Below are 19,512 nucleotides of genomic sequence, written 5' to 3' on the forward strand. Positions count from 1 at the left end.
CAGATGTAAACTGTATTTGACAGCAGAAGGAGTGTCAGGAAGCTTCCTCGTGACGTCACACTCAGGTGAGTCGATGTACCTGATGAGTCACACTGAGATGAGAATCAGCAGAGAGACTCGTTCAGCTGGTTCTGGATATTCACCTCAGCTGAATGCTACTCAACCTGTCTCTGTGTGTGCATGTGTGTGTGAATGTGTGTGTGTTCATCAGGCTTCTCTCAACATCACACTATGATGATGATTTGCTTTGTAAGCATTGACTTTTTATTTGCCTATGACTTCAGTAATGTGTCTTCAATATTACATTGACGTTATTACACATCCTCTCCGAAGTAAGGACCACAGTTTTAAAGGAATTCCTCCTGAACTCACCACGACCTTTGACCTTAACTGACTTGACATTCTTTGGTCGTCAATTTAATTTTTGAACTTTCAAACTTCAACTCATGTCATTGGTTTCAGGGGACGCTCTTCAACCGTTTACTTTCCTCGTTGGCAATGATTGACTTGTATCTGTTGTGGTCAATTACTTTTTCATAATTAGTTAGTTAGTTTGACTTCAATATCATATCGCCACAAATTAATCACATGATGGTTTAAAAAATTAGTCAGGAAATTAAAAACAATTTGTTTTCCTAAGCCATTTTGAGCAATTTCAGTGCAAAGATATGGACAATGGAGGCCATAGCAACCCTCGGGTCACGACTATACGAGCTCGTGAGATGAGACAAGCTCCTGAGGAGGAGAAACTTTCCTGCTCTTGTGTGGCACAATAAAAAGAGATGAGCCTACTTTCCCACAGTCCTCGGCTGCACACTGTAATTAACAGACTGTTGCAGCTGCTATACATCGCTGTGTGCGACACTTTTTGTGAAGGGTAGTCGACACACACAGACACACACACAAGCAACAATAAAGCTGTCAGTGAGCGTCGCAGCTCGGAGGAGAGCGACGGACGAGATAAATGGAGAGCAGACAAAAGCCGAGCTGAATTATTCATGCACGTTGTTTCTCTAACGGAGCTTCATCGTCTCTCTCGGGGGCGTCTGAACCTCTCAGCCCGAGAACCACCAGATTCCAAAGTCTGGTTCTGCCTCGGTCCAGAGTGATGCTTCTCCAGAGGATGACAAATGTACCTTTTCTCATACAAGTCTGAGGCCTGAACATCTCAACAAGCAGTCAAGAATGATTGAAGTGTGTGAGGTTGTTTGTGTGCGTGTGTGTGTGTGTGTGTTATTGACAGTGACATAAAGCCGTGTGAGGGTCAGCACCTCTGGATTGTGGTTTCATTGTGTCGCTGGTAAAAGCAACAGTAGAAACGCAGCATATAATGCACATCGTCAGCAAACACACAACAATGGCTCGTCTGCTTCACACTCCCGCACACCAGCATACACACACACACAGCACAAATAGCAAAGACCTGACATTCTTCCTGGAATTGAACGTGGGATGGGACCAAACACACCATTTCCTGTCAGAGCAGAAAACACGGATCAGGAGAAACAAAGAGTTATGAAGCAAAACATGACAAAAAGTATTTCAACACAACGTTTTGTGTGTCCATGATGACAAAAACGATTGTAATGTCAGAAAATTACTTTTAAGAAAAAAATAATAATGGTGTAATAACATCGAAAATCGCTCTCAAAAAAAGACTACAAGACAAGACAAGAAACAATTAGCATTTAACACTGTAAATGCTGCTATATAAGCATGGCTCCTTCAACTAGCATGGTGCTGCTAAGTAGCAAGGCACTACCAAATAAGCACAGCGCTACTACACTCACATTAGCAACACACTGTTAACTAGCACGAAGCTCATAAACCAGCAATTTTTGCTAACTAGCATGTTGCTGCTACAACATAGACAAAAACATGGCCACACTAGCTGCTCTCTAACAATGATACAAAGGCATGACGCTAAATATTATGAGGCTCATAAACAATCATGCTTAACTAGCGTGAAGCTTCTAAATGAACATGAGACTACTTACAAGCATGATGCTACTATTAATGTTATTAGCAAGAAAGACGCGCCGAAGTACTACCACACTGCTAAGCTACTTTGGGATGTTAAACTAGCAAGAAGTGGATAGCATTAAGCTTATAAAGAACAATGCTACTGCTTCAAGATTATCTAAATTAGCAAGTAGCTAATGCTGCTAACTAGCATGAAACTGGTTAAAAAATGCAAGATGCTGCTAACTAGCATGAAATTAGAAAAAGGCAAGATGCAGCTAACTAGCATGGAACTGGTAAAAAGGCAAGATGCTGCTAACTAGCATGAAACTGGGATACAAACAAGCAAGATGTTGCTAACTAGCACTGAACTAGTAAAAAAGCAAGATGCTGCTAACTAGCATGAAACTGGTTAAAAAAAGAAAGATTATTCTGCTAACTAGCATGAAACTAGTTAAAAAAAGAAAGATTCTGCTAACTAGCATGAAACTGGTTAAAAAAAAGGAAAGATTCTGCTTACAAGTATGAAACTGGTTAAAAAAAAAATTAAGATTCTGCTAACTAGCATGAAAATGGTTAAAAAAGAGAAAGATTCTGCTAACTAGCATAAAACTGGGGAAAAAAGCACGATGTTGCTAAGTAGCATGAAACTGGTAAAAAATCAAGATGCTGCTAACAGAGTGCAAAGCTACATAGTAGCATGAAGCTGCAAAATGATCAACTTCTACATTAGCATGATGCTACAAAACAAACAGCATTAAGATGCTAACTAAACACATCATTCGTACAAGAACCAGCTACACAAGTTAAGCTGGTTGATAGCAACATGCTAACAGAGGTAAACTCTGACTTAATGTACTTTATCAGCCACACACGCTCAGAGTTTGTGCTTAAATAACAACTGGACTAGAAACAGATTTTTAAGAAACTAATGATTCAGTCGGAAAAAAAAAAAAAAAACCCTGACAAGCTTGGATTGAGAACTCGGGACTCAAGTTTCTAAACCATGAAACTACTGAGGAAGACTCTCTGCTCAAACACCAGCTCCAGTCAACTCAGAGTCCAGCTGCTAACATGGAGACACAGCTGCGGGTTCGACGCCCGTGGCAGCTGCTGCATCTTGGTCGACACATGTCTGACTGGAACTCTGAGGATATTTCTATCAGTGATAATGTTTTCCACGCGTGAAGATGTGGAGTCTTGCAGTGGGTCTGGACCTGTTTGACATGTCGGTCCAGAAGCTCTCAGGGGTTACGTTGGTCATCGGACCGTCTGGTTCACACACGGGTCTGAGATTCCTGCAGGGATTTGGGGCGAGCAAGAGAGAGATTGAAGGAGAGTGAATGTGCGTGAGAGTTCCCCTCTTGAGCAGTGAGACAGGTACCAGGATTAGTGTGTGAAGAAAAGTGGAATTCTTCTCACAGGCCTCAGAACTGAAGGAAATTAAACCTCTCAGTGATTCTGCAGCTCAAGTGCCACAGAAGACGAGGCAGCAGATCACATTTTTGTGGTTCAAATAAAGTGTATTTGAAAACTATTAGTGATATACGGACATGTTTGAGGATAAGCTCCATAACTCTCGAGTCATATGTGCTGTGAGAAACATTTTTGACAAAGAAGGTGCTACTGTAGATAGAAAATAAAAAATAATATTTAAATCAGATTTATGTTCCATTGTTCAAACGGTTCTTCTCGGGCAGGATCAATCCGCACCAGAACATCACGCTTCAAGAACTCGTTCTACCTGTCATTGTTTATATTTTATTTATTTTATTATTTGTATTTGTATATGTCACTTAAATTTAATTCTTCCCTTTTTGAATTGTATTTTATTAGTCAAACTTCTTAAATGTTATTTAAAATGTATATTTAAAATAGTATAGATATATTTATTTATTTCTTTTACTGGCAGTAAAACATTTCTAACTCTGATTCCAATATGTTATTACAATCTTGTTTATTTGTACGGTGTTCTTTTGCCCCTTGTGTGATTGACAGCCTGCTTTGGACAGATAACACAACATGTTGACCAACAAGTTTGTCTTCAATATTTATCACCGGTAAACAAAGCAGATGTATTTGAAATACTTATTACAATATTTACCTTCTAAACTAGTATCTACAGTAGAACATGTTGTCAACAACTCCAGTACACACAACCAGGGCCGGGTCTAGACAGGCATGTATGAGGGGGCAGCCACAAATCTTGAGGGGGCATTGTGCTGTTACTTACTTACTTACATGTAAGTTTGAGGGGGCACAACATTTATTTGAGGGGGCCAGGCCCCCTCTTGCCCCTGCCTAGACCCGGCCCTGCACACAACCTATTATTTAATAACCTGTAATTGGAGCTGATATGATTTCCTCCATCTGCAATTCTAATAATACTCGAATACTCTAACGTATATTTGCTGTGACCTTCAAATAAAATTTTATTTATTAATATTTTATGATATCGTAATAATTCTTTCAACAGGATTATTGTTTTGCTTCACATTTCCAAACTGATGAATCCGCTCAGTATAACGCTTTCTTTCTGCCCTGCCTCCCTCTGGTGGCCAGCATGTTAACTACAAGAACACGCGTTTACGATCCAAATTAAAAATAGAAAAAAGCATGTTTAGCGTTTAGAGCCGAACCGGAACCAGGAAACGAAGGTAAGCGTCAATGTGTCCAAGAGTAAAAAACACGATGTCTAGATCGCTTATCAGACCCTTATCGGTCCACACTGCAGTTTGAAAATAAAACGTTGGGTCGACCAGAACCAGGATTGACGTCATCGGTTCTTGTCTGAAAGTGTGTGAAGAAACACACCTGCTCAAGAGCAAAACGGATCAAAGTAGGAAGAAATTACACTTGTTAGTTTTATTAATGTGTTTGACTGTTGTAAAGAATGGTTGTTCCATTAATCCACGATAAAATAATCTGAAACATTGTTGATAAAAGATAAAGTTGAACTTTTTTTCTCTTCTTTTGGTTTTCAACTTGAATAAAATATATTTAAGTTGGAGAAAGTTTTCTTTAATATATATTTTGTTTTTTAGAGTTTGTGTCATTATGAAAATAAACGTCATATTTTCTTGTGTGATTGCTCTTTAACTAAATCTATATAAAAGTTTTATTAAAAAACTTCATTTATCGACTGAATATTCGTTAGAAGCATCATGTTACTGTTAGCATTTGACATTAGCATCACATGTTTACAAAGGCAGAGCAATAAAGTTTCATCTCTCAATCTATCTTTTACAACTTATTGTATAGTTTATCATTCATTGACTGTGCTGTAATTTTCTGAAAGGTTCCGGGAAAATCGTCTTCCTCAAATAAATTAAAAACTTTAATTTAAAGTTATGTTTGTCATTTCTGTGGAGGTGACGTTCACCAGGAGATTCGAATGGATATGGCATTCTAAATAAAACATATATGTGACTTCATTTTAATGCAATGTCTTTTTTTTACCACTTTTTTTGCACAGAGAATACTCTGAGATTATCTTGTGCTTCTGTGGAGCTCTTAAAGTTAAGATCAGCAGTAAAACTTTGCTCCAGCTGCTCCTGGAGGTCCCAGAGATACCGTGTGTCCAAACAAAGACCAGCTTATATCTGGAGATTCTCACTGGTATAAACAGCCAAAAACACGAGTGAGTAACAGAGAAAGTTTGGGACGTCCAGAGATAAAGATCTGCTGAAGCGTGAGCTTGTGTTGAACTTCGACCGCCCTCATATATTGGACTCTATGAGGACTTGTTTGTCTTCTACACAGCAGCTGCTTCCAGACACACTCTCTCAACTTATCTTCACCTCTGTCTGGGGTCGTGAAGCGAAGGCAACCATGATCAACCGCAACCTGAAGAACGTCCTGGTGGTCTCTGTGGGGTTCCTGTTCCTCTTCACCGCGTTTGGAAGTCTGCAGAGTCTGCAGGTGAGCGGAGATGGTCGTGACCACGTTATAGAGGATCAGATCATGAAATGGTTCAATTCAATAATTGGCTACGAGGATGAGCTGGAAGCAGGCGTTTCATTAGCAAAACTACAAACAGATGATGTATAATCATTTGACAATATCTGTGTAGTAATAGTCAGTTCAAAATTATTATTTCAAATCCTTAAAAAAACGTTTTGTTCTGCACATGTTTTAATTGTTAAAACCAAGACCATGAGCTGCAATTAATCTGGTCATATATTTATACTTCTCGGTGTTTGAGGGAAAAAAACAAATATATATATATATATATATATATATATGGCTTTTACAACAAATCAATTAGCAAATACTTTCTCTAATCAAATGTGAACGGGTTTGTAAGAAAGTGCTTCTCAAAATATGAACAACAAATGTAAACTTATATCAACAATGAAGTGCATTAATACAAACAACCTGGACCAGTGTTTAATTCTTTAACTGTTTAATTAAAAGCCAAAATAAGTCCAAACATCTCTAAAAGCTGCTGGACTCTGGTGTATCCTTCTCTTTTTTACTAATTTCCCTGGTTTTGTTGTTACTTTGTCACGGAGGAAATGACGAATGTTGCCAACTAGAACCTAAAACCATAAAATAACTCTGAAGTAAAATAAAATGTTAAATATAATTTCAATATCGAAACAGTGCTATTGAATATTATAACAAAAATATCACGATAAATCGTTATATCAATATTTTCTTACACCCCTAATACATATATATACATACATATATATATATATATATATATATATATATATATATATATATATATATATATATATATATATATATACATATATATATAAATAGGTGATCATACTGTAATATATAACAGCTCATCTACCTGTTTCTAAAAATAAAATTAAAGCTTTATTAACATACTTTTGTTTATCCAAACTGAGTGGATTAATCAGTTTTAAAAACGTTTTAAACCTAAAGTAATTTCTATGGAAAATTCCTAGAATGTGAGTTTTAATTGTAAGTAATAAACACAGCAGTTCCTGGTCGTCACAAACCACACACACACCAAACACGAGGGAATAAATCTTGAACTCTCGCTACATGAAGTCGAATCCATCACAAAATCACTTATAGACTGAGAGACACGACCGTCAGCAACGACCAATGTATCATTTAACTTAAACTTAGAAAAGAGATTAAACTGAAAGATACAAAGATGTGTCATCAGAAACAATTTAGTTTGTCACATTTATAAATAGGTTTGTTTCTCTTCCTTCTACACACAAACACATTTGTTGAGAAAATCATATTAAAGGTGATAATAGTGACAGTATGTGACAAACAGAAAGGACTGTGTGTTTAGACATAAATCAAACGAATAAAACATGTTTTTGAAACATCAGACGTCCATGATTTCTGGTCAACGTTGGACACTGAGAGTCAAAGGTTCTCTGGTCGTCACTGAAAGTCAGACTTTGTCCCGTCTTCTGCTAATAAAAGTGTCAAAAACATGAAAAACTGCCGTGAAAAATGACATTAGTAGCTGATTAGACTTGTTATCGTGATCGACCTTGAACCGTTTGGAGATTCTGATGGACGTCTCACCTGGTCTCATCCTCAGAGCAGCCTGAACGCGGAGGAGGGGATGGGGGTGGCCTCTCTGAGCATCATCTACGCCACCATCATCTTCTCCTCCATGTTCCTGCCTCCCATCATGATCAAGAACCTGGGCTGCAAGTGGACCATCGTGATCAGCATGGGCTGCTACGTCTCCTACTCCTTCGGGAACCTCTACCCCGGCTGGTGAGGAGAACGGAGCTCGAGTCGAGAACTCGCCTGACCTTCCTGACCTTCACCAGGTACACTCTCATGCCCACCTCGGTGCTCCTGGGTCTGGGCGGCTCCACGCTGTGGTCGGCCAAGTGTGCCTACCTGACGATCTCCGGGAACGCTCAGGCGCAGGAGGAGGGCAGGAAGGGCTCTGAGGTCATCAACCGCTACTTCGGGATCTTCTTCTTCCTCTTCCAGTCGTCCACCGTGTGGGGGAACCTCATGTCCTCGCTCATCTTCGGACAGGACTCCAACAAAGGTAACAAAGACATTCGTTGTGTCATTAAAAAAAAGTCACATGACCGAGCATCACAGCGTCTCTCACACACGTGTCAATAAAGTTCAAACTTCACCTGGAATAACATTAAAGAAAAGGACTTTTACAAAGTGTCTATCACTGGTTGGATCAGACAAGCATCAGCTGTAAACAATCATTGCTTCACAACATCACAACTAGTTATGAATATATGATTATAACTGATGATATGATTATAACTGACGATATGATTATAACTGATGATATGATTATAACTGACGATATGATTATAACTGACGATATGATTATAACTGATGATATGATTATAACTGACAATATGATTATAACTGATGATATGATTATAACTGATGATATGATTATAACTGACGATATGATTATAACTGACGATATGATTATAACTGATGATATGATTATAACTGACAATATGATTATAACTGATGATATGATTATAACTGATGATATGATTATAACTGACAATATGATTATAACTGATGATATGATTATAACTGATGATATGATTATAACTGACGATATGATTATAACTGACGATATGATTATAACTGACGATATGATCATAACTGACGATATGATCATAACTGATGATTTGATTATAACTGATGATATGATTATAACTGACGATATGATCATAACTGACGATATGATCATAACTGATGATATGATTATAACTGATGATATGATTATAACTGACGATATGATTATAACTGATGATATGATTATAACTGATGATATGATTATAACTGACGATATGATCATAACTGATGATATGATTATAACTGATGATATGATTATAACTGATGATATGATTATAACTGATGATATGATTATAACTGACGATATGATTATAACTGATGATATGATTATAACTGACGATATGATCATAACTGATGATATGATTATAACTGATGATATGATTATAACTGATGATATGATCATAACTGACGATATGATCATAACTGACGATATGATCATAACTGATGATATGATTATAACTGACGATATGATTATAACTGACGATATGATCATAACTGATGATATGATTATAACTGATGATATGATTATAACTGATGATATGATTATAACTGACGATATGATTATAACTGACGATATGATTATAACTGATGATATGATTATAACTGATGATATGATTATAACTGATGATATGATTATAACTGACGATATGATTATAACTGATGATATGATTATAACTGATGATATGATTATAACTGACAATATGATTATAACTGATGATATGATTATAACTGATGATATGATTATAACTGATGATATGATTATAACTGACAATATGATTATAACTGATGATATGATTATAACTGATGATATGATTATAACTGATGATATGATTATAACTGACGATATGATTATAACTGATGATATGATTATAACTGACGATATGATTATAACTGACGATATGATCATAACTGATGATTTGATTATAACTGATGATATGATTATAACTGATGATATGATTATAACTGACGATATGATCATAACTGACGATATGATCATAACTGATGATATGATTATAACTGACGATATGATTATAACTGACGATATGATCATAACTGATGATATGATTATAACTGACGGTATGATTATAACTGATGATATGATTATAACTGACTATATGATCATAACTGACGATATGATTATAACTGACGATATGATTATAACTGACGATATGATTATAACTGACGATATGATCATAACTGACGATATGATTATAACTGACTATATGATTATAACTGATGATATGATTATAACTGATGATATGATTATAACTGATGATATGATTATAACTGACGATATGATTATAACTGACGATATGATCATAACTGATGATATGATTATAACTGACGATATGATTATAACTGACGATATGATTATAACTGATGATATGATTATAACTGACAATATGATTATAACTGATGATATGATTATAACTGATGATATGATTATAACTGACGATATGATTATAACTGACGATATGATTATAACTGACAATATGATTATAACTGATGATATGATTATAACTGATGATATGATTATAACTGACAATATGATTATAACTGATGATATGATTATAACTGATGATATGATTATAACTGACGATATGATTATAACTGATGATATGATTATAACTGACGATATGATTATAACTGACGATATGATCATAACTGATGATTTGATTATAACTGATGATATGATTATAACTGATGATATGATTATAACTGACGATATGATCATAACTGACGATATGATCATAACTGATGATATGATTATAACTGACGATATGATTATAACTGACGATATGATCATAACTGATGATATGATTATAACTGATGATATGATTATAACTGACGATATGATTATAACTGACGATATGATTATAACTGATGATATGATTATAACTGACGATATGATCATAACTGACGATATGATTATAACTGACGATATGATTATAACTGACTATATGATCATAACTGACGATATGATTATAACTGACGATATGATTATAACTGACGATATGATTATAACTGACGATATGATCATAACTGACGATATGATTATAACTGACGATATGATCATAACTGACGATATGATTATAACTGACGATATGATTATAACTGATGATATGATTATAACTGATGATATGATTATAACTGACGATATGATTATAACTGACGATATGATTATAACTGATGATATGATTATAACTGACGATATGATTATAACTGACGATATGATTATAACTGATGATATGATTATAACTGATGATATGATTATAACTGACGATATGATCATAACTGACGGTATGATTATAACTGACGATATGATTATAACTGACGATATGATTATAACTGATGATATGATTATAACTGACGATATGATCATAACTGACGATATGATTATAACTGACGATATGATTATAACTGACGATATGATTATAACTGACGATATGATTATAACTGATGATATGATTATAACTGACGATATGATCATAACTGACGGTATGATTATAACTGATGATATGATTATAACTGACTATATGATTATAACTGACAATATGATCATAACTGACGATATGATTATAACTGACGATATGATTATAACTGACGATATGATTATAACTGATGATATGATTATAACTGACGATATGATTATAACTGACGATATGATCATAACTGACGATATGATTATAACTGACGATATGATTATAACTGATGATATGATTATAACTGATGATATGATTATAACTGACGATATGATTATAACTGACGATATGATTATAACTGATGATATGATTATAACTGACGATATGATTATAACTGACGATATGATTATAACTGATGATATGATTATAACTGACGATATGATTATAACTGACGATATGATTATAACTGATGATATGATTATAACTGACGATATGATTATAACTGACGATATGATTATAACTGATGATATGATTATAACTGACGATATGATTATAACTGATGATATGATTATAACTGATGATATGATTATAACTGATGATATGATTATAACTGACGATATGATTATAACTGATGATATGATTATAACTGATGATATGATTATAACTGATGATATGATTATAACTGACGATATGATTATAACTGATGATATGATTATAACTGATGATATGATTATAACTGATGATATGATTATAACTGATGATATGATTATAACTGACGATATGATTATAACTGACGATATGATTATAACTGATGATATGATTATAACTGACGATATGATTATAACTGACGATATGATTATAACTGACGATATGATTATAACTGACGATATGATTATAACTGACTATATGATTATAACTGACGATATGATTATAACTGACGATATGATTATAACTGACGATATGATTATAACTGATGATATGATTATAACTGATGATATGATTATAATTGACGATATGATTATAACTGACGATATGATTATAACTGATGATATGATTATAACTGATGATATGATTATAACTGACGATATGATTATAACTGACGATATGATTATAACTGACGATATGATTATAACTGATGATATGATTATAACTGACGATATGATTATAACTGATGATATGATTATAACTGACGATATGATTATAACTGATGATATGATTATAACTGATGATATGATTATAACTGACGATATGATTATAACTGATGATATGATTATAACTGATGATATGATTATAACTGACGATATGATTATAACTGACGATATGATTATAACTGATGATATGATTATAACTGATGATATGATTATAACTGACGATATGATTATAACTGACGATATGATTATAACTGACGATATGATTATAACTGATGATATGATTATAACTGATGATATGATTATAACTGACGATATGATTATAACTGACGATATGATTATAACTGACGATATGATTATAACTGATGATATGATTATAACTGATGATATGATTATAACTGACGATATGATTATAACTGATGATATGATTATAACTGATGATATGATTATAACTGACGATATGATTATAACTGACGATATGATTATAACTGACGATATGATTATAACTGACGATATGATTATAACTGATGATATGATTATAACTGATGATATGATTATAACTGACGATATGATTATAACTGATGATATGATTATAACTGACGATATGATCATAACTGACGATATGATTATAACTGACGATATGATTATAACTGATGGTAAGATTATAACTGATGATATGATTATAACTGATGATATGATTATAACTGACGATATGATTATAACTGATGGTAAGATTATAACTGATGGTAAGATTATAACTGATGATATGATTATAACTGACGATATGATTATAACTGATGGTAAGATTATAACTGATGGTAAGATTATAACTGATGATATGATTATAACTGACGATATTATTATAACTGTCTGTGACATAAACCTCAAAAATATTGCTGTAAAATGGCGAGTTTCAAACTCATTCCATTTGCAAATAATGTAGAAGCTACAAATAATTCATGAGAAAATATAACATTAGAAGAATAATAAGTATATCAGTGAAAAAAAAAAAAAAAAAAAATTTCTTTAGTTTTTATTTTAGTGAAGTAAGTTTTTATTGAAATGTTTTTTTTCTCACAAATATTGAACACTTTCTATGTTTAAAAAGGAGATTTTATTTCAAAATGTAATACATTATTTGTAGCTTTTTTAATTCAATGTTCATGCAATAATATTTTAATATTGAATTTAAAAGAATAGTCTCAATACGAAGGAATTATTTTGACACAAAAAAATGATATTCCTTTGACAATAATTTCATTTTTTAATTTATTCGACCATTATATCTGTAATACAAATATTTTTTAAATATATTAATTAAATTAAAAACCTTTTAATATAAAAATGATTTATTTCCACGTTTTAATACAAATACATCAATGCTTAAAAACAACAACATTTAAAGAAAAAAGAAACCTTTGAAACAATTCATTCAATTCATTACTAAGGTGGAGCCAAAGTCCCAACTCTTCCTCTACATTTAATCTTAGTTGTATTCATTTTAACGTTTCAACCTTGATCTCGGGCGCATCAGTCGTTTGAAAGAGTTTCTGTCCACCAGTGAACGTGACGGAGGAGCAGCTGCAGACGTGTGGAGCTGCAGACTGTGGACTCTTCATGAACGTCACCCACACGCCCAGCAGACCTGCTCAGAAGCTGGTGTGGACGCTGGTCGGCTGCTACATCGGTGAGCACTGGACACGTGACAAGACATTTGAATCATTTGAAAATTACATAAACGATTAAAGACAGTAAATAAACATGCTATTAAAATGATTTTATATTTTGAGTAAATAAATATAAATAAATAATTACACATGTAAACATTAAATAAAGTTAACAGTAAAAATTAAAGGTAAGTTAAAAAACATGTAAACAATCATCATCGATATTAAATAAAAGTAGTAAATAGAAAACATTAATCTCGAAGTAAAAGTTGAATATATTCAAAAAGGAACGTCATAATAAAATCACTATAATGTATTCGATATAACAGTAATAAAGGTCAAATAAAAGTACAAACTTAAATAGTATGGTGACCCAAAGGCCCGGTAACAAATGTGTTTGTGGTATCCCTTGTGTTATCTCTGGATCAAGGTGACCCGAAGGCCCGAAAAACAAGGGATACCACAAACACATTTGTTACAGGGCCTTCGTGTCACCTTGACCCAGAGATAACACAAGAGATACAAAAAACACATTTGTTACCGGGCCTTCGGGTCACCTTGATCCAGAAATAACACAAGGGATACCACAAACACATTCGTTACCGGGCCTTCGGGTCACCTTTATCCAGAGATAACACAAGGGATACCACAAACACATTCGTTACCGGGCCCTCGGGTCACCTTGACCCAGAGATAACACAAGGGATACCACAAACACATTCGTTACCGGGCCTTCGGGTCACCTTTATCCAGAGATAACACAAGGGATACAACAAACACATTTGTTACCGGGCCTTCGGGTCACCTTGATCCAGAGATAACACAAGGGATACAACAAACACATTTGTTACCGGGCCTTCGGGTCACCTTGACCCAGAGATAACACAAGGGATACAACAAACACATTCGTTACCGGGCCTTCGGGTCACCTTTATCCAGAGATAACACAAGGGATACAACAAACACATTTGTTACCGGGCCTTCGGGTCACCTTGATCCAGAGATAACACAAGGGATACAACAAACACATTTGTTACCGGGCCTTCGGGTCACCTTGATCCAGAGACAACACAAGGGATACAACAAACACATTTGTTACCGGGCCTTCGGGTCACCTTGACCCAGAGATAACACAAGGGATACAACAAACACATTTGTTACCGGGCCCTCGGGTCACCTTGACCCAGAGATAACACAAGGGATACCACAAACACATTTGTTACCGGGCCCTCGGATCACCTTGACCCAGAGATAACACAAGGGATACCACAAACACATTTGTTACCGGGCCCTCGGGTCACCTTGACCCAGAGATAACACAAGGGATACCACAAACACATTTGTTACCGGGCCCTCGGATCACCTTGACCCAGAGCTAACACAAGGGATACCACAAACACATTTGTTACCGGGCCCTCGGGTCACCTTGACCCAGAGATAACACAAGGGATACCACAAACACATTTGTTACCGGGCCCTCGGGTCACCTTGACCCAGAGATAACACAAGGGATACCACAAACACATTTGTTACCGGGCCCTCGGATCACCTTGACCCAGAGATAACACAAGGGATACCACAAACACATTTGTTACCGGGCCCTCGGATCACCTTGACCCAGAGATAACACAAGGGATACCACAAACACATTTGTTACCGGGCCCTCGGGTCACCTTGACCCAGAGATAACACAAGGGATACCACAAACACATTTGTTACCGGGCCCTCGGGTCACCTTGACCCAGAGATAACACAAGGGATACCACAAACACATTTGTTACCGGGCCCTCGGGTCACCTTGACCCAGAGATAACACAAGGGATACCACAAACACATTTGTTACCGGGCCCTCGGATCACCTTGACCCAGAGATAACACAAGGGATACCACAAACACATTTGTTACCGGGCCCTCGGGTCACCTTGACCCAGAGATAACACAAGGGATACCACAAACACATTTGTTACCGGGCCCTCGGATCACCTTGACCCAGAGCTAACACAAGGGATACCACAAACACATTTGTTACCGGGCCCTCGGGTCACCTTGACCCAGAGATAACACAAGGGATACCACAAACACATTTGTTACCGGGCCCTCGGGTCACCTTGACCCAGAGATAACACAAGGGATACCACAAACACATTTGTTACCGGGCCCTCGGATCACCTTGACCCAGAGATAACACAAGGGATACCACAAACACATTTGTTACCGGGCCCTCGGATCACCTTGACCCAGAGATAACACAAGGGATACCACAAACACATTTGTTACCGGGCCCTCGGGTCACCTTGACCCAGAGATAACACAAGGGATACCACAAACACATTTGTTACCGGGCCCTCGGGTCACCTTGACCCAGAGATAACACAAGGGATACCACAAACACATTTGTTACCGGGCCCTCGGGTCACCTTGACCCAGAGATAACACAAGGGATAAACAGTTTTCACTGAATCAATAAGAGATCATTGAGTAAAAATACTGACAAAATAAAAAATCATAATCAAAAAACACTCAGTTTTAATCCCATCTGTTCATGCGGCCTCTGCCCCCTGTTAGAGTGTCACACGTGTGGTGTGTTGCAGGCGTGGGTCTGCTGGCTATGCTGATCGTGGTCGTGTTCCTGGACAACATCGACAAGGAACAGACCAGCCAGTTCCGGGGGAACCGGGACCCGTTCTGGAAGACCTTCCTGGCGACGTTCCGGCAGCTGCGGGACTGGAGGTTGGTGGCGCTGATCCCGCTCACCATGTACAGCGGCTTCGAGCAGAGCTTCCTGTCGGGGGAGTACACCAAGGTGAGACGCCCGAGTGCTCCTTGATGTAATACTGCAGGTGGCCACTAGGTGAGCGGCACTGACTTGATGGTTTTCCTGCAGAACTACGTCACGTGTGCGTTGGGGATTCACTTCGTGGGCTTCGTCATGATGTGCTTCGGGGCGACTAACTCCGTCTGCTCCTACCTCTGGGGGCGTCTGGCTCGCTACACCGGCAGACCCGCGCTGTTCCTGCTCGGTGAGACCAGGCCACAATTCTTTCAAAACCCAAAGTCTTGAGTCACTAAATTTTGTTTCCAGCGGCTCTGCTGAACTTCTCCGTCATCATGGCTCTGTTGTTCTGGAAGCCTCGCCCCGACAGCCTGGGACTGTTCTTCGTCTTCCCCGCTCTGTGGGGGGCGGCCGACGCCGTCTGGCAGACCCAGACCAACTGTAGGTTCTGTTGTGACCCACCATGAATCTAACACCTGATGATTGTAGTTCACTCTGGGATCAACTTGTTGGCCTGAAGCTGGACTCACTGGTGACAAGAGAGGAGATCACTGAACAAACTACTGTCCATCATGATGATGACATCATCCTCTGAACACTGTCATCAGTGAGCAGAGAAGCATATGAAGCACGAATGCTCCTCCCATGATGCAACACTAATAGACTCAGGGACTCATTCATTCCTCGTGCTATTAGAAATGTTGAGTACCCCTCAGTTTCATTTAAAACCTTTCCTCTACTCGATTATTCTTTTTTGTGTTTGATCGGTTTTAATGCAATGACATTTGAATGGAGGTAGTTTTGTCTCATTATTATTATTATTTTTATCATTTATAAAAGTACTTTAATCACTGAAGCAATGATTTAATAATTATAATTATTAATTAATTTTTTTTTGGTATGAAGGTAGTTTTGTTTCTTTGTTATTCAAATAAAAAAGGCTTCAGAAAAATGCAATTCCCATAATAAGAGCAACTTTTTTGGCATTTAAAATATAAATTATTTTTCATTGTTGCAACCATTTGCATAAACTTTTGAGGGTAGAATAGTCTAAACACAAATCCCGTAATGGTAAAAATGCCGCTTTTACAATTGAACTTTTCTTCCGTTAAAGGAACTTTTTAGATTTTTTTATTTTTATTAAAAGTTTTCTTTTTTTTGTGTTTGGGCCATTTTATGAAAGTAGGTTTTGTTTCTTGATTTTATTACATAATTAAAGACTTAAAAACTTTAACTTAAATTAAAAAAATTAAATCTTTAATACCTTTTCCATTGAAGAAACTTTTTTGGAGATTAGACACAAATCAAAGAAAACAAACAAAAAATAAATAAAATATTTTCTTTGAATGAAGCAACTTTTTTTTCGATTGAAACCGTTTAAAAAAAAAAAGATTAAGCTTTTGAGTTTTTGCGCCATATTACGGGTCGAACCCAAAGAGTACTATGTACTGATCCGGACCCTCCACTCACACTGTGTCTCCTGCAGCTCTGTACGGGATCCTGTTCCCGAAGGAGAAGGAGGCCGCCTTCGCAAACTACCGCATGTGGGAGTCCCTGGGCTTCGTCATCGCCTTCGCCTACAGCACCTTCCTGTGCCTGGAGTACAAACTCTACATCCTGCTCTTCTTCCTGCTGCTGACCACCGTCACCTTCCCCATCGTGGAGTACCACGAGTACAGGCACCCCACGGCGCCGCCCGCCTCGGAGCAGACCTACAAGGGTCACAGTGGGATCGAACCGACGACCAAACGAGTCGTTTGTGAGACGGAAATGTAAGACTTTTCAGGCCATGTTGGCGGATCGGACTCATCCTGATCCTGAAGGTGATCACGTGCATCATTTACGGTTTATACTTTTATTTTAATCAGCAAGATCTTTTCAAGGTCAGAGGCGTTTAAGAGACAATAAACTGCTGACGTCATCATGTTTTATCGCAGACGGAAAACGTTATCTTTGTCTATCTTTACAACTTTTTATGCTTGACGACTCATCGTTTAAACTCTTATAAATGTAAATATTGCATCAGGATATGAAAGAAGCAACAGTTCAATTATTTTTTAAGAACTGTTAATGTGATGCGAGTCCAGATGTTTATTTGTAAATACATTTCATCTCTTTAAACAAGCATGTGCGGCTTCATGTGTGCAACTATGTGGACTTGATTTGTTTTGGGTTGAACATTTTATCATCCATTGATTTGAACTTTTAGTTGTAGTAACTTCAAAAATGGGATCGACTCACTTAGAAAATCTAGTCTTATTAAATGGAGCCTCCCAGCATGCACTGAAACACTTGTTTGTTGGAGGTTTTGAATTCAGAGATGATGGCGGTGGAAGAGGATTACGAGATTGATGGATGAATGAGGTCATCAAGATGAGACTGGAGGATGATGGAGGAGTGGCCTCTCATGATGGGAAGATACGACACAATTTGTCAATTATGAAGTTGTGCGGAGTGAAAATATGGTTTAATTCTTATGGAACGACCAGCACCCTGATGATAATGAATATTACGATGTCATTTTTTAAGAATTTACCTCAAATAATGGAGCAAATTTTACATTATGCGGGACTTGATGCACCTGAGAGAAAGAACATTTAAAAACACAGGAGTCACATTAGTTTACCTTTAAGGCTTTAATAAGTGTACAGACATATCCACTGATGGAAGGTCTGACCATGAATAGATCTGAAAGTAAGAACCAGAATTTTAAAATTGATCTTGAAAGAAACTGGAAGCCAGTGAAGAGTTTTAAGGATCAGAGAAATGTTCTTCTACTAGAGCAGGTTACAATTCTCGCTGCAGAGTTTTGAATTAACTGCAAGCGAGACAGCTCCTTATTGTTTAGACACAAAAACAAACTGTTACAATAGTCTAAACAAGAAAACACAAACACATGGATTACAAGCTCCAGATCGTGTTGTGACAACATTTTCCTAAATTAAGAGATTTTTCTC

General features: G+C 36.5%; 1 protein-coding gene across 1 annotated transcript; it reads left to right on the top strand.

Annotated features, from left to right (window-relative positions):
* Nucleotides 1-5,793: 5,793 nt before the first annotated feature.
* Nucleotides 5,794-18,331, top strand: unc93a (unc-93 homolog A). Its single transcript, XM_087806427.1, has 8 exons — nt 5,794-5,883; nt 7,508-7,689; nt 7,746-7,975; nt 13,677-13,802; nt 16,374-16,585; nt 16,667-16,802; nt 16,865-16,996; nt 18,042-18,331. Exons 1-8 carry the CDS (start codon nt 5,794-5,796, stop codon nt 18,329-18,331), a joined length of 1,398 nt encoding a protein of 465 aa, XP_087662553.1.
* The last annotated feature ends 1,181 nt before the right edge of the window (nt 18,332-19,512 follow it).

This window comes from Callionymus lyra, chromosome 13, assembly GCF_982586985.1.
Source record: "Callionymus lyra chromosome 13, fCalLyr1.hap1.1, whole genome shotgun sequence".
NCBI lineage: Eukaryota > Metazoa > Chordata > Actinopteri > Syngnathiformes > Callionymidae > Callionymus > Callionymus lyra.

Excerpts from the sequence above, each read along its gene's own strand:
- unc93a (XM_087806427.1), top strand. The coding sequence starts at position 5,794 with ATGATCAACCGCAACCTGAAGAACGTCCTGGTGGTCTCTGTGGGGTTC. Across the intron at positions 5,884-7,507 it reads GAAGTCTGCAGAGTCTGCAG|AGCAGCCTGAACGCGGAGGA; the intron begins GTGAGCGGAGAT and ends TCTCATCCTCAG. Across the intron at positions 16,997-18,041 it reads CTGGCAGACCCAGACCAACT|CTCTGTACGGGATCCTGTTC; the intron begins GTAGGTTCTGTT and ends TGTCTCCTGCAG.